The sequence below is a fragment of the Anomaloglossus baeobatrachus genome, chromosome 2, assembly GCF_048569485.1.
Source record: "Anomaloglossus baeobatrachus isolate aAnoBae1 chromosome 2, aAnoBae1.hap1, whole genome shotgun sequence".
Taxonomy (NCBI): domain Eukaryota; kingdom Metazoa; phylum Chordata; class Amphibia; order Anura; family Aromobatidae; genus Anomaloglossus; species Anomaloglossus baeobatrachus.
In genome coordinates this window covers 8,476,947-8,494,797 of record NC_134354.1, presented here as the reverse complement: position 1 = coordinate 8,494,797, position 17,851 = coordinate 8,476,947, and the positions used below count along the sequence as shown (strand labels likewise).

General features: G+C 55.2%; 1 protein-coding gene across 1 annotated transcript in view; it reads right to left on the bottom strand.

Moving 5' to 3' along the window:
- CFAP91 (cilia and flagella associated protein 91) overlaps window positions 1–17,851 on the bottom strand; it is a 49,571-nt gene that overhangs the window by 20,901 nt on the left and 10,819 nt on the right. Inside the window, exons 4-8 of the mRNA XM_075332776.1 lie at window positions 17,215–17,301; window positions 11,123–11,179; window positions 10,789–10,958; window positions 10,524–10,701; window positions 10,292–10,449 (exon numbers count right to left, since the gene is read on the bottom strand). Coding sequence (XP_075188891.1) covers window positions 10,292–10,449; window positions 10,524–10,701; window positions 10,789–10,958; window positions 11,123–11,179; window positions 17,215–17,301 — 650 coding nt within the window. The remainder of the gene's footprint in view (window positions 1–10,291; window positions 10,450–10,523; window positions 10,702–10,788; window positions 10,959–11,122; window positions 11,180–17,214; window positions 17,302–17,851) is intronic.

Genomic DNA, 17,851 nt, shown 5'->3' with positions numbered 1-17,851 from the left:
AACATGCGGTCACCTGCGTTTGCGTGCGTTATAGTGAGGATCCGGTGACTTGCAGTTTTTTAACATGTTTCAAAAACGCTACTTATAGCGTTTTTGAGCTGCATCCAAATACTGCAAATTGCTGGATCCTGACTAAACAGCACGCAAACGCAGGTGAACGCTGGCGTGCTGATAGACAGGATCCTGCTTTTGTACTGAGCATGCCCAGAACCAGTCTCGCGTGATCTGTCTCTCTCCCCCTCCCTCTCTCCTCCCTCTCTCTCCCACCTGAGAGCTGCGGACACTTGTAACCAAGGTAAATATCGCGTAACCACTTCTCTTAGGCTGGTTTCACACTACGTCTTTTTAACATCCGTTGAAAACGTTATTTTAGCGGAAGTACGGATCCTGCTTTTACAGCAAATAACGTATGCAAACGCATGTGTTATTTTGCAGGATCCTGCACTGGATGTTTAGGGGCGGGCATTGGAGTCATGTGATCGGGAGTGAGGGGAGCTAGACTGGGAGGAGGCTCCTGACAGCTGCAGACGCTGGTAACCAAGGTAAACATCGGGCTTAGATACCCGATATTTATCTTGGTTACGAGTGTCTGCAGCTGCTAGGAGCCGGGCTGTCTGCACACGTAACCAACGTAAACATCGGGTAACTAAGAGAAGTGGTTACGCGATATTTACCTTGGTTACGAGTGTCCGCAGCTCTCAGGTGGGAGAGAGAAGAAGGGGGAGAGACAGAGAGAGAGAGAGAGAGGGTGAGGGAGGGAGGAGGAGAGAGAGACAGATCACGCGAGACTGGTTCTGGGCATGCTCAGTACAAAAGCAGGATCCTGTCTATCAGCACGCCAGCGTCCACCTGCGTTCACCTGCGTTCGCGTGCGTTATAGTGCGGATCCAGTGACTTGCAGTATTTTGACGCAGCTCAAAAACGCTACAAGTAGCGTTTTTGAAACATGTTAAAAAACTGCAAGTCACCGGATCCTCACTATAACGCACGCAAGCGCAGGTGAACGCAGGTGGACGCGAGTCCATTGCAAATGCATTGAAATGAAAACGCATTTGCACTGGATCCGTACTTCCACTAAAATAACGTTTTCAACGGATGTTAAAAAGACGTAGTGTGAAACCAGCCTTAGTTACCCGATGTTTACGTTGGTTACGTGTGCAGACAGCCCGGCTCCTAGCAGCTGCAGACACTCGTAACCAAGATAAATATCGGGTATCCAAGCCCGATGTTTACCTTGGTTACCAGCGTCTGCAGCTGTCAGAAGCCGGCTCCCAGTCTAGTTCCCCTCACTCCCGATCACATGACTCCAATGCCCGCCCCTAAACATCCAGTGCAGGATCCTGCAAAATAACACATGCGTTTGCATGCGTTTTTTGCTGTAAAAGCAGGATCCGCTAAAAAACGTTATGGACGGATGTTAAATAAACGTAGTGTGAAACCAGCCTAATATGGGCTGAAAGTGCACACTCCCAGCTGCAATATGAGAGTTTTCACATCCAAATCAGAGAAAGGGTTTAGGAATCATAGCTCTGTAATGCATAGCCTCCTCTTTTTCAAGGGTCCAAAAGTAATTGGACAAGGGACTCTAAGGGCTGCAATTAACTCTGAAGGCGTCTCCCTCGTTAACCTGTAATCAATGAAGTAGTTAAAAGGTCTGGGGTTGATTACAGGTGTGTGGTTTTGCATTTGGAAGCTGTTGCTGTGACCAGACAACATGCGGTCTAAGGAACTCTCAATTGAGGTGAAGCAGAACATCCTGAGGCTGAAAAAAAAGAAAAAATCCATCAGAGAGATAGCAGACATGCTTGGAGTAGCAAAATCAACAGTCGGGTATATTCTGAGAAAAAAGGAATTGACTGGTGAGCTTGGGAACTCAAAAAGGCCTGGGCGTCCACGGATGACAGCAGTGGTGGATGATCGCCGCATACTTTCTTTGGTGAAGAAGAACCCGTTCACAACATCAACTGAAGTCCAGAACACTCTCAGTGAAGTAGGTGTATCTGTCTCTAAGTCAACAGTAAAGAGAAGACTCCATGAAAGTAAATACAAAGGGTTCACATCTAGATGCAAACCATTCATCAATTCCAAAAATAGACAGCACAGAGTTACATTTGCTGAAAAACCCCTCATGAAGCCAGCTCAGTTCTGGAAAAGTATTCTATGGACAGATGAGACCAAGATCAACCTGTACCAGAATGATGGGAAGAAAAAAGTGTGGAGAAGAAAGGGAACGGCACATGATCCAAGGCACACCACACCCTCTGTAAAACATGGTGGAGGCAACGTGATGGCATGGGCATGCATGGCTTTCAATGGCACTGGGTCACTTGTGTTTATTGATGACATAACAGCAGACAAGAGTAGCCGGATGAATTCTGAAGTGTACCGGGATATACTTTCAGCCCAGATTCAGCCAAATGCTGCAAAGTTGATCGGACGGCGCTTCATAGTACAGATGGACAATGACCCCAAGCATACAGCCAAAGCTACCCAGGAGTTCATGAGTGCAAAAAAGTGGAACATTCTGCAATGGCCAAGTCAATCACCAGATCTTAACCCAATCGAGCATGCATTTCACTTGCTCAAATCCAGACTTAAGACGGAAAGACCCACAAACAAGTAAGACCTGAAGGCTGCAGCTGTAAAGGCCTGGCAAAGCATTAAGAAGGAGGAAACCCAGCGTTTGGTGATGTCCATGGGTTCCAGACTTAAGGCAGTGATTGCCTCCAAAGGATTCGCAACAAAATATTGAAAATAAAAATATTTTGTTTGGGTTTGGTTTATTTGTCCAATTACTTTTGACCTCCTAAAATGTGGAGTGTTTGTAAAGAAATGTGACAATTCCTACAATTTCTATCAGATATTTTTGTTCAAACCTTCAAATTAAACGTTACAATCTGCACTTGAATTCTGTTGTAGAGGTTTCATTTCAAATCCAATGTGGTGGCATGCAGAGCCCAACTCGCCAAAATTGTGTCACTGGCCAAAGATTTCTGGACCTAACTGTATACAGTGTGTAATGCCGGACAGTATAGAGGGGACAGGAAAGTCTGCACGCCCCGAGCACAATCCCAGCATCCTCTCCTGTAAATCGCCAGAAAACAATACATTCCAGGACTCTTCTCCTTTATTGTCACCGAGAAGCTGCTCAAAACCTATTGAGAGACCAGCATCAGCCGCCGCGGCTCCGAATCACCGTCTGCAGTGTGTCAGCGTCTGCAGTGTGTCACCGTCTGCAGCGTGTCACCGTCTGCAGCGTGTCACCGTCTGCAGCGTGTCATCGTCTGCAGCGTGTCATCGTCTGCAGCGTGTCATCGTCTGCAGTGTGTCATCGTCTGCAGCGTGTCACCGTCTGCAGCGTGTCATCGTCTGCAGCGTGTCATCGTCTGCAGCGTGTCACCGTCTGCAGTGTGTCACCGTCTGCAGCGTGTCATCGTCTGCAGTGTGTCATAGTCTGCAGCGTGTCACCGTCTGCAGTGTGTCATCGTCTGCAGTGTGTCATCGTCTGCAGCGTGTCACCGTCTGCAGTGTGTCACCGTCTGCAGTGTGTCACCGTCTGCAGTGTGTCACCGTCTGCAGCGTGTCACCGTCTGCAGCGTGTCACCGTCTGCAGCGTGTCACCGTCTGCAGTGTGTCATCGTCTGCAGCGTGTCATCGTCTGCAGTGTGTCAGCGTCTGCAGCGTGTCACCGTCTGCAGCGTGTCACCGTCTGCAGCGTGTCATCGTCTGCAGCGTGTCATCGTCTGCAGCGTGTCATCGTCTGCAGCGTGTCATCGTCTGCAGTGTGTCATCGTCTGCAGTGTGTCATCGTCTGCAGTGTGTGATCGTCTGCAGTGTGTCATCGTCTGCAGTGTGTCATCGTCTGCAGCGTGTCATCGTCTGCAGCGTGTGATCGTCTGCAGCGTGTCATCGTCTGCAGTGTGTGATCGTCTGCAGTGTGTGATCGTCTGCAGTGTGTGATCGTCTGCAGTGTGTGATCGTCTGCAGTGTGTCGCACACACTCGTGTTTTTTGCACTAAAGTCTTCACAATAACGAGCGCGGGGTGAGAAAGTGGCACAAAAATCCCACTAATATTTGCCTTTAACCGTAGAAGATGAGAAACCTGACTCCGGGGGAAAGTGGAGCGAGCGGCCGAGGACAGGCACATCCGGATACACAGCCAAGACGAGGAAATAAAGAGCAAGAAAGAAACAAGATGAGAAACCTGACTCCGGGGGAAAGTGCAGCGAGCGGCCGAGGACAGGCACATCCGGATACACAGCCAAGACGAGGAAATAAAGAGCAAGAAAGAAACAAGATGAGAAACCTGACTCCGGGGGAAAGTGGAGCGAGCGGCCGAGGACAGGCACATCCAGATACACAGCCAAGACGAGGAAATAAAGAGCAAGAAAGAAACAAGATGAGAAACCTGACTCCGGGGGAAAGTGCAGCGAGCGGCCGAGGACAGGCACATCCAGATACACAGCCAAGACGAGGAAATAAAGAGCAAGAAAGAAACAAGATGAGAAACCTGACTCCGGGGGAAAGTGCAGCGAGCGGCCGAGGACAGGCACATCCGGATACACAGCCAAGACGAGGAAATAAAGAGCAAGAAAGAAACAAGATGAGAAACCTGACTCCGGGGGAAAGTGGAGCGAGCGGCCGAGGACAGGCACATCCAGATACACAGCCAAGACGAGGAAATAAAGAGCAAGAAAGAAACAAGATGAGAAACCTGACTCCGGGGGAAAGTGGAGCGAGCGGCCGAGGACAGGCACATCCAGATACACAGCCAAGACGAGGAAATAAAGAGCAAGAAAGAAACAAGATGAGAAACCTGACTCCGGGGGAAAGTGCAGCGAGCGGCCGAGGACAGGCACATCCGGATACACAGCCAAGACGAGGAAATAAAGAGCAAGAAAGAAACAAGATGAGAAACCTGACTCCGGGGGAAAGTGCAGCGAGCGGCCGAGGACAGGCACATCCGGATACACAGCCAAGACGAGGAAATAAAGAGCAAGAAAGAAACAAGATGAGAAACCTGACTCCGGGGGAAAGTGCAGCGAGCGGCCGAGGACAGGCACATCCGGATACACAGCCAAGACGAGGAAATAAAGAGCAAGAAAGAAACAAGATGAGAAACCTGACTCCGGGGGAAAGTGCAGCGAGCGGCCGAGGACAGGCACATCCGGATACACAGCCAAGACGAGGAAATAAAGAGCAAGAAAGAAACAAGATGAGAAACCTGACTCCGGGGGAAAGTGCAGCGAGCGGCCGAGGACAGGCACATCCGGATACACAGCCAAGACGAGGAAATAAAGAGCAAGAAAGAAACAAGATGAGAAACCTGACTCCGGGGGAAAGTGCAGCGAGCGGCCGAGGACAGGCACATCCGGATACACAGCCAAGACGAGGAAATAAAGAGCAAGAAAGAAACAAGATGAGAAACCTGACTCCGGGGGAAAGTGCAGCGAGCGGCCGAGGACAGGCACATCCGGATACACAGCCAAGACGAGGAAATAAAGAGCAAGAAAGAAACAAGATGAGAAACCTGACTCCGGGGGAAAGTGCAGCGAGCGGCCGAGGACAGGCACATCCAGATACACAGCCAAGACGAGGAAATAAAGAGCAAGAAAGAAACAAGATGAGAAACCTGACTCCGGGGGAAAGTGGAGCGAGCGGCCGAGGACAGGCACATCCAGATACACAACCAAGACGAGGAAATAAAGAGCAAGAAAGAAACAAGATGAGAAACCTGACTCCGGGGGAAAGTGCAGCGAGCGGCCGAGGACAGGCACATCCGGATACACAGCCAAGACGAGGAAATAAAGAGCAAGAAAGAAACAAGATGAGAAACCTGACTCCGGGGGAAAGTGCAGCGAGCGGCCGAGGACAGGCACATCCGGATACACAGCCAAGACGAGGAAATAAAGAGCAAGAAAGAAACAAGATGAGAAACCTGACTCCGGGGGAAAGTGCAGCGAGCGGCCGAGGACAGGCACATCCGGATACACAGCCAAGACGAGGAAATAAAGAGCAAGAAAGAAACAAGATGAGAAACCTGACTCCGGGGGAAAGTGCAGCGAGCGGCCGAGGACAGGCACATCCGGATACACAGCCAAGACGAGGAAATAAAGAGCAAGAAAGAAACAAGATGAGAAACCTGACTCCGGGGGAAAGTGCAGCGAGCGGCCGAGGACAGGCACATCCGGATACACAGCCAAGACGAGGAAATAAAGAGCAAGAAAGAAACAAGATGAGAAACCTGACTCCGGGGGAAAGTGCAGCGAGCGGCCGAGGACAGGCACATCCGGATACACAGCCAAGACGAGGAAATAAAGAGCAAGAAAGAAACAAGATGAGAAACCTGACTCCGGGGGAAAGTGCAGCGAGCGGCCGAGGACAGGCACATCCAGATACACAGCCAAGACGAGGAAATAAAGAGCAAGAAAGAAACAAGATGAGAAACCTGACTCCGGGGGAAAGTGCAGCGAGCGGCCGAGGACAGGCACATCCGGATACACAGCCAAGACGAGGAAATAAAGAGCAAGAAAGAAACAAGATGAGAAACCTGACTCCGGGGGAAAGTGCAGCGAGCGGCCGAGGAGAGGCACATCCGGATACACAGCCAAGACGAGGAAATAAAGAGCAAGAAAGAAACAAGATGAGAAACCTGACTCCGGGGGAAAGTGCAGCGAGCGGCCGAGGAGAGGCACATCCGGATACACAGCCAAGACGAGGAAATAAAGAGCAAGAAAGAAACAAGATGAGAAACCTGACTCCGGGGGAAAGTGCAGCGAGCGGCCGAGGAGAGGCACATCCGGATACACAGCCAAGACGAGGAAATAAAGAGCAAGAAAGAAACAAGATGAGAAACCTGACTCCGGGGGAAAGTGCAGCGAGCGGCCGAGGACAGGCACATCCGGATACACAGCCAAGACGAGGAAATAAAGAGCAAGAAAGAAACAAGATGAGAAACCTGACTCCGGGGGAAAGTGCAGCGAGCGGCCGAGGACAGGCACATCCGGATACACAGCCAAGACGAGGAAATAAAGAGCAAGAAAGAAACAAGATGAGAAACCTGACTCCGGGGGAAAGTGCAGCGAGCGGCCGAGGACAGGCACATCCGGATACACAGCCAAGACGAGGAAATAAAGAGCAAGAAAGAAACAAGATGAGAAACCTGACTCCGGGGGAAAGTGCAGCGAGCGGCCGAGGACAGGCACATCCGGATACACAGCCAAGACGAGGAAATAAAGAGCAAGAAAGAAACAAGATGAGAAACCTGACTCCGGGGAAAGTGCAGCGAGCGGCCGAGGACAGGCACATCCAGATACACAGCCAAGACGAGGAAATAAAGAGCAAGAAAGAAACAGGATGAGAAACCTGACTCCGGGGGAAAGTGGAGCGAGCGGCCGAGGACACGCACATCCGGATACACAGCCAAGACGAGGAAATAAAGAGAAAGAAAGAAACAGGATGAGAAACCTGACTCCGGGGGAAAGTGGAGCGAGCGGCACGAGGACAGGCACATCCAGATACACAGCCAAGACGAGGAAATAAAGAGCAAGAAAGAAACAGGATGAGAAACCTGACTCCGGGGGAAAGTGCAGCGAGCGGCACGAGGACAGGCACATCCGGATACACAGCCAAGACGAGGAAATAAAGAGCAAGAAAGAAACAGGATGAGAAACCTGACTCCGGGGGAAAGTGCAGCAAGCGGCACGAGGACAGGCACATCCGGATACACAGCCAAGACGAGGAAATAAAGAGCAAGAAAGAAACAAGATGAGAAACCTGACTCCGGGGGAAAGTGCAGCGAGCGGCCGAGGACAGGCACATCCGGATACACAGCCAAGACGAGGAAATAAAGAGCAAGAAAGAAACAAGATGAGAAACCTGACTCCGGGGGAAAGTGCAGCGAGCGGCCGAGGACAGGCACATCCGGATACACAGCCAAGACGAGGAAATAAAGAGCAAGAAAGAAACAAGATGAGAAACCTGACTCCGGGGGAAAGTGCAGCGAGCGTCCGAGGAGAGGCACATCCGGATACACAGCCAAGACGAGGAAATAAAGAGCAAGAAAGAAACAAGATGAGAAACCTGACTCCGGGGGAAAGTGCAGCGAGCGGCCGAGGACAGGCACATCCGGATACACAGCCAAGACGAGGAAATAAAGAGCAAGAAAGAAACAAGATGAGAAACCTGACTCCGGGGGAAAGTGCAGCGAGCGGCCGAGGACAGGCACATCCGGATACACAGCCAAGACAAGGAAATAAAGAGCAAGAAAGAAACAAGATGAGAAACCTGACTCCGGGGGAAAGTGGAGCGAGCGGCCGAGGACAGGCACATCCGGATACACAGCCAAGACGAGGAAATAAAGAGCAAGAAAGAAACAAGATGAGAAACCTGACTCCGGGGAAAGTGCAGCGAGCGGCCGAGGACAGGCACATCCAGATACACAGCCAAGACAAGGAAATAAAGAGCAAGAAAGAAACAGGATGAGAAACCTGACTCCGGGGGAAAGTGCAGCAAGCGGCCGAGGACAGGCACATCCGGATACACAGCCAAGACGAGGAAATAAAGAGCAAGAAAGAAACAGGATGAGAAACCTGACTCCGGGGGAAAGTGGAGCGAGCGGCCGAGGACACGCACATCCGGATAAACAGCCAAGACGAGGAAATAAAGAGCAAGAAAGAAACAGGATGAGAAACCTGACTCCGGGGGAAAGTGCAGCGAGCGGCACGAGGACAGGCACATCCAGATACACAGCCAAGACGAGGAAATAAAGAGCAAGAAAGAAACAGGATGAGAAACCTGACTCCGGGGGAAAGTGCAGCGAGCGGCACGAGGACAGGCACATCCGGATACACAGCCAAGACGAGGAAATAAAGAGCAAGAAAGAAACAGGATGAGAAACCTGACTCCGGGGGAAAGTGCAGCAAGCGGCACGAGGACAGGCACATCCGGATACACAGCCAAGACGAGGAAATAAAGAGCAAGAAAGAAACAGGAGGAGAAACCTGACTCCGGGGGAAAGTGGAGCGAGCGGCACGAGGACAGGCACATCTGGATACACAGCCAAGACGAGGAAATAAAGAGCAAGAAAGAAACAAGATGAGAAACCTGACTCCGGGGGAAAGTGGAGCGAAAGGCACGAGGAGAGCCACATCCGGAAACACAGCCAAGACGAGGAAATAAAGAGCAAGAAAGAAACAAGATGAGAAACCTGACTCCAGGGGAAAGTGGCGAGCGGCACAAGGACAGGCACATCCGGATACACAGCCAAGACGAGGAAATAAAGAGCAAGAAAGAAACAAGATGAGAAACCTGACTCCGGGGGAAAGTGCAGTGAGCGGCCGAGGACAGGCACATCCAGATACACAGCCAAGACGAGGAAATAAAGAGCAAGAAAGAAACAGGATGAGAAACCTGACTCCGGGGGAAAGTGGCGCGAACGGCACGAGGAGAGGCACATCCGGATACACAGCCAAGACGAGGAAATAAAGAGCAAAAAAGAAACAAGATGAGAAACCTGACTCCGGGGGAAAGTGGAGCGAGCGGCACGAGGAGAGGCACATCCGGATACACAGCCAAGACGAGGAAATAAAGAGCAAGAAAGAAACAAGATGAGAAACCTGACGACCGGGGAAAGTGGAGCAAACGGCACGAGGACAGGCACATCCGCATACACAGCCAAGACGAGGAAATAAAGAGCAAGAAAGAAACAAGATGAGAAACCTGACTCCGGGGGAAAGTGGAGCGAGCGGCACGAGGACAGGCACATCCGGATACACAGCCAAGACGAGGAAATAAAGAGCAAGAAAGAAACAAGATGAGAAACCTGACTCCGGGGGAAAGTGGAGCGAGCGGCACGAGGACAGGCACATCCGGAAACAGAGCCAAGACGAGGAAATAAAGAGCAAGAAAGACAAAAAGACAGAAACAAGTGGCACAAAATGTACAGAGAATAAAGCACAAACGACACTAAAGGGAAGAAATCACACACTGTCCCTGCAGCCGTTCTTCCCCGCAGCCGTCCCCCCCGCAGCCGTCGTCGTCCCCGCAGCCGTCGTCGTCCCCGCAGCCGTCGTCGTCCCCGCAGCCGCCGTCGTCCCCGCAGCCGCCATCGTCCCCGAAGCCGCCGTCGTCCCCGAAGCCGTCCCCCCTGCAGCCGTCGTCCCTGCAGCCGTCGTCCCCGCAGCCGTCGTCCCCGCAGCCGTCGTCCCCGCAGCCGTTCTTCCCCGCAGCCGTTCTTCCCCGCAGCCGTCGTCCCCGCAGCTGTGGTCCCCGCAGCCCCTCAGCGCTCACCTTTGATGTGCTCTTTCCGGATGAGCCGCTCCCGCTCCTCTTTCTGGATCTGCAGTTTCGCCCACTTGGCGTCCAGCCTCTTGGTGTCCACTTCTTTCTCGGCTTCTTTCCGTTGCTGGAGAAGTTTCCGGAGCACCTCCAGCCGCGCCGCCTGTAACCTGGAAGGAAGAGGGGCAGGTAAGTGCAGAGCACAGGGCTCCGGCATGCCGGACTGTGGGCATCCTGGACTTACTGCTCAATCTCCCGCTCCCTGAAGGCCCACTCCTTCCTCTCCTGCTCGTCCATCATCCTCCTCCTCTTCTCCAGCTGGGAGGGATCGCTGAGCGGTGGCAGCGTGGCCTCCCAGGCTCTCTTCTCCCGCGCACGCTCGATCATCTCCACCTCGGCCAGTCCGGCCGGCAGCCCACGTCCTGGGGGACGGAGACAGCAAGGATGAGCCTCACTGATACACTGCAGCAAACCCTCAGCAGAGGCGGCATAAAACAGCTCACACTCACCCCACGTGAGGTTCGCCAGCATCAGGACCTCCAGCACCGAACCCGGCCGCACCACAAACTGCGGAGTGTAGGGGTCAGTCTGAGCCTCGCTGTCCCGGTAGTCGGTCTGGACGGCCACTGTGCGCAGCAGCGGTGTGGGTGCACGCTCCGGCCAGGGGGGCTGCTCCGTCCTGTAGTCAGAAATAAGGCCAGTACCAGGACGGGGTTAATTCCAAGATGGCGGCCTCCTACCAGAGTGCGGCCGTTACCAACGGCTGCAGGAGAATCACTCCCATCATGGACCGCGTGCGCAGCGCCACCGACAGCAATGACGGCCACTACCGCCGACACTCACCTGGAGACCGCGAGGAGGACACCGGCCGCCGTCTGCTGAGAAAACGGGATCAGAGGCCTGAAATACAAGACATGGCGTTGAGAGCGGCGCACACACGTCACATGACCGAGGCGCACACACGTCACATGACCGAGGCGCACACACGTCACATGACCGAGGCGCACACACGTCACATGACCGAGGCGCACACACGTCACATGACCGAGGCGCACACACGTCACATGACCGCGGCGCACACACGTCACATGACCGCGGCGCACACACGTCACATGACCGAGGCGCACACACATCACATGACCGCGGCGTACAGGCGTCACATGACCGCGGCGCACACGCGTCACATGACCGCGAGGTACAGGCGACACATGACCGCGGGGTACAGGCGTCACATGACCGCGGGGTACAGGCGTCACATGACCGCGGGGTACAGGCGTCACATGACCGCGGGGTACAGGCGTCACATGACCGCGGAGTACAGGCGTCACATGACCGTGGCGCACACACGTCACAAGACCGCGGCGCACAGGCGTCACATGACCGCGGCGCACACGCGTCACAAGACCGCGGCGCACACGCGTCACATGTCCGCGGCGCACACACGTCACATGACCGCGGGGTACAGGCGTCACATGACCGCGGGGTACAGGCGTCACATGACCGCGGGGTACAGGCGTCACATGACCGCGGGGCACAGGCGTCACATGACCGCGGGGTACAGGCGTCACATGACCGCGGGGCACAGGCGTCACATGACCGCGGGGCACAGGCGTCACATGACCGCGGGGCACAGGCGTCACATGACCGCGGGGCACAGGCGTCACATGACCGCGGGGCACAGGCGTCACATGACCGCGGGGCACAGGCGTCACATGACCGCGGGGCACAGGCGTCACATGACCGCGGCGTCACTATCCCCCACACTGCCGACCATCACTAACCCCCACACTGCAGACCATCACTGACCCCACACTGCCGACCATCACTAACCCCCACACTGCCGACCATCACTAACCCCACACTGCCGACCATCACTAACCCCACACTGCAGACCATCACTAACCCCACACTGCCGACCATCACTAACCCCCACACTGCCGACCATCACTGACCCCACACTGCCAACCATCACTGACCCCACACTGCCGACCATCACTGACCCCACACTGCAGACCATCACTGACCCCACACTGCAGACCATCACTAACCCCCACACTGCCGACCATCACTGACCCCACACTGCCGACCATCACCGACCCCACACTGCCGACCACCACTAACCCCCACACTGCAGACCATCACTGACCCCACACTGCCGACCATCACTGACCCCCACACTGCCGACCATCACTAACCCCCACACTGCAGACCATCACTGACCCCCACACTGCCGACTATCACTGACCCCCACACTGCAGACCATCACTGACCCCCACACTGCAGACCATCACTGACCCCCACACTGCCGACTATCACTGACCCCCACACTGCAGACCATCACTGACCCCCACACTGCAGACCATCACTGACCCCCACACTGCCGACCATCACTGAGCCCCACACTGCAGACCATCACTGACCCCCACACTGCAGACCATCACTGACCCCCACACTGCCGACCATCACTGACCCCCACACTGCCGACCATCACTGACCCCACACTGCCGACCATCACTGACCCCACACTGCCGACCATCACTAACCCCCACACTGCCGACCATCACTGACCCCCACACTGCAGACCATCACTAACTCCCACACTGCAGACCATCACTGACCCCACCCTGCAGACCATCACTAACCCCACACTGCAGACCATCACTGACCCCCACACTGCAGACCATCACTGACCCCACACTGCCGACCATCACTAACCCCCACACTGCCGACTATCACTGACCCCCACACTGCAGACCATCACTGACCCCCACACTGCAGACCATCACTGACCCCCACACTGCAGACCATCACTGACCCCCACACTGCCGACCATCACTGACCCCACACTGCCGACCATCACTGACCCCACACTGCCGACCATCACTGACCCCACACTGCCGACCATCACTAACCCCCACACTGCCGACCATCACTGACCCCCACACTGCCGACCATCACTAACCCCCACACTGCCGACCATCACTGACCCCACACTGCCGACCATCACTAACCCCCACACTGCCGACCATCACTAACCCCCACACTGCAGACCATCACTGACCCCCACACTGCAGACCATCACTAACCCCCACACTGCCGACCATCACTGACCCCCACACTGCAGACCATCACTGACCCCCACACTGCAGACCATCACTGACCCCCACACTGCAGACCATCACTGACCCCCACACTGCCGACCATCACTGACCCCACACTGCCGACCATCACTGACCCCACACTGCCGACCATCACTGACCCCACACTGCCGACCATCACTAACCCCCACACTGCCGACCATCACTGACCCCCACACTGCCGACCATCACTAACCCCCACACTGCCGACCATCACTGACCCCACACTGCCGACCATCACTAACCCCCACACTGCCGACCATCACTGACCCCCACACTGCAGACCATCACTGACCCCCACACTGCAGACCATCACTGACCCCACACTGCCGACCATCACTAACCCCCACACTGCCGACCATCACTGACCCCACACTGCCGACCATCACTGACCCCCACACTGCCGACCATCACTGACCCCCACACTGCAGACCATCACTGACCCCACACTGCCGACCATCACTAACCCCCACACTGCCGACCATCACTAACCCCCACACTGCCGACCATCACTAACCCCCACACTGCCGACCATCACTGACAACACACTGCCGACCATCACTGACCCCCACACTGCCGACCATCACTGACCCCACACTGCCGACCATCACTGACCCCCACACTGCCGACCATCACTAACCCCCACACTGCCGACCATCACTAACCCCCACACTGCAGACCATCACTGACCCCACACTGCCGACCATCACTAACCCCCACACTGCCGACCATCACTAACCCCCACACTGCAGACCATCACTAACCCCCACACTGCAGACCATCACTGACCCCACCCTGCAGACCATCACTAACCCCACACTGCAGACCATCACTAACCCCCACACTGCAGACCATCACTGACCCCCACACTGCCGACCATCACTAACCCCCACACTGCAGACCATCACTAACCCCCACACTGCAGACCATCACTGACCCCACACTGCCGACCATCACTGACCCCACACTGACGACCATCACTAACCCCCACACTGACGACCATCACTAACCCCCACACTGCAGACCATCACTAACCCCCACACTGCAGACCATCACTGACCCCACCCTGCAGACCATCACTAACCCCACACTGCAGACCATCACTAACCCCCACACTGCAGACCATCACTGACCCCCACACTGCCGACCATCACTAACCCCCACACTGCCGACCATCACTAACCCCCACACTGCAGACCATCACTGACCCCACACTGCAGACCATCACTAACCCCCACACTGCAGACCATCACTGACCCCCACACTGCCGACCATCACTAACCCCCACACTGCAGACCATCACTAACCCCCACACTGCAGACCATCACTGACCCCACACTGCCGACCATCACTGACCCCACACTGACGACCATCACTAACCCCCACACTGACGACCATCACTAACCCCCACACTGCAGACCATCACTAACCCCCACACTGCAGACCATCACTGACCCCACCCTGCAGACCATCACTAACCCCACACTGCAGACCATCACTAACCCCCACACTGCAGACCATCACTGACCCCCACACTGCCGACCATCACTAACCCCCACACTGCCGACCATCACTAACCCCCACACTGCAGACCATCACTGACCCCACACTGCCGACCATCACTAACCCCCACACTGCCGACCATCACTAACCCCCACACTGCAGACCATCACTAACCCCCACACTGCCGACCATCACTAACCCCCACACTGCCGACCATCACTAACCCCCACACTGCAGACCATCACTAACCCCACACTGCCGACCATCACTAACCCCACACTGCCGACCATCACTGACCCCACACTGCAGACCATCACTGACAGACCATCACTGACCCCCACACTGCAGACCATCACTGACCCCCACACTGCAGACCATCACTGACCCCCACACTGCCGACCATCACTAACCCCCACACTGCAGACCATCACTAACCCCACACTGCCGACCATCACTAACCCCCACACTGCAGACCATCACTAACCCCACACTGCCGACCATCACTGACCCCACACTGCCGACCATCACTGACCCCACACTGCAGACCATCACTGACCCCCACACTGCAGACCATCACTGACCCCCACACTGCAGACCATCACTAACCCCCACACTGCAGACCATCACTGACCCCCACACTGCAGACCATCACTGACCCCCACACTGCAGACCATCACTGACCCCCACACTGCAGACCATCACTGACCCCCACACTGCAGACCATCACTGACCCCCACACTGCAGACGATCACTGACCCCCACACTGCCGACCATCACTAACCCCCACACTGCAGACCATCACTAACCCCCACACTGCAGACCATCACTGACCCCACACTGCCGACCATCATTGACCCCACACTGCCGACCATCATTGACCCCCACACTGCCGACCATCACTGACCCCACACTGCCGACCATCACTGACCCCACACTGACGACCATCACTAACCCCCACACTGACGACCATCACTAACCCCCACACTGCAGACCATCACTAACTCCCACACTGCAGACCATCACTGACCCCACCCTGCAGACCATCACTAACCCCACACTGCAGACCATCACTAACCCCCACACTGCAGACCATCACTAACCCCCACACTGCCGACCATCACTAACCCCCACACTGCAGACCATCACTGACCCCACACTGCCGACCATCACTAACCCCCACACTGCAGACCATCACTGACCCCACACTGCAGACCATCACTAACCCCCACACTGCAGACCATCACTAACCCCCACACTGCCGACCATCACTAACCGCCACACTGCCGACCATCACTAACCCCCACACTGCCGACCATCACTAACCCCCACACTGCCGACCATCACTAACCCCCACACTGCCGACCATCACTAACCCCCACACTGCCGACCAGCACTAACCCCCACACTGCAGACCATCACTAACCCCCACACTGCCGACCATCACTAACCCCCACACTGCCGACCATCACTAACCCCCACACTGCAGACCATCACTAACCCCACACTGCCGACCATCACTAACCCCACACTGCCGACCATCACTGACCCCACACTGCAGACCATCACTGACAGACCATCACTGACCCCCACACTGCAGACCATCACTGACCCCCACACTGCAGACCATCACTGACCCCCACACTGCCGACCATCACTAACCCCCACACTGCAGACCATCACTAACCCCACACTGCCGACCATCACTGACCCCACACTGCAGACCATCACTGACCCCACACTGCAGACCATCACTGACCCCACACTGCAGACCATCACTGACCCCCACACTGCAGACCATCACTGACCCCCACACTGCAGACCATCACTGACCCCCACACTGCAGACCATCACTGACCCCCACACTGCCGACCATCACTAACCCCCACACTGCCGACCATCACTAACCCCCACACTGCCGACCATCACTAACCCCCACACTGCAGACCATCACTGACCCCACACTGCCGACCATCACTAACCCCCACACTGCCGACCATCACTGACCCCACACTGCAGACCATCACTGACCCCCACACTGTCGACCATCACTGACCCCACACTGCAGACCACCACTAACCCCCACACTGCAGCCCATCACTGACCCCACACTGCCGACCATCACTAACCCCCACACTGCAGACCATCACTGACCCCACACTGCAGACCATCACTGACCCCACACTGCAGACCATCACTGACCCCACACTGCCGACCATCACTAACCCCACACTGCAGACCAATGGCAGGAATCAGGTGTGCTCTACAGGGGATCAGTGCTGCCCCCCGTGCACCAACCTCTCAAAGAACTTGTATCTGTCTCTGCCAGAGATGTCTCCATCATCACCAGCGTCACCGGAGACGAAGGACTGCGGCGGCCGAGAGCTGAAACACAACACAAGGGGTTAATAGTCATCAGATCACATGATCAACCTGAACCCACCACAGACAACCACAGACGTCATCATATGTCTGCAGCGCCCCCCGCTGGTCACTGTCAGGTATTACACAGCATCATATGTCTGCAGCGCCCCCCGCTGGTCACTGTCAGGTATTACACAGCTGTCATCATATGTCTGCAGCTCCCCCCCCGCTGGTCACTGTCAGGTATTACACAGCATCATATGTCTGCAGCGCCCCCCGCTGGTCACTGTCAGGTATTACACAGCATCATCATATGTCTGCAGCGCCCCCCCGCTGGTCACTGTCAGGTATTACACAGCATCATCATATGTCTGCAGCGCCCCCCGCTGGTCACTGTCAGGTATTACACAGCATCTTCATATGTCTGCAGCGCCCCCCGCTGGTCACTGTCAGGTATTACACAGCATCATCATATGTCTGCAGCGCCCCCCGCTGGTCACTGTCAGGTATTACACAGCATCATCATATGTCTGCAGCGCCCCCGCTGGTCACTGTCAGGTATTACACAGCT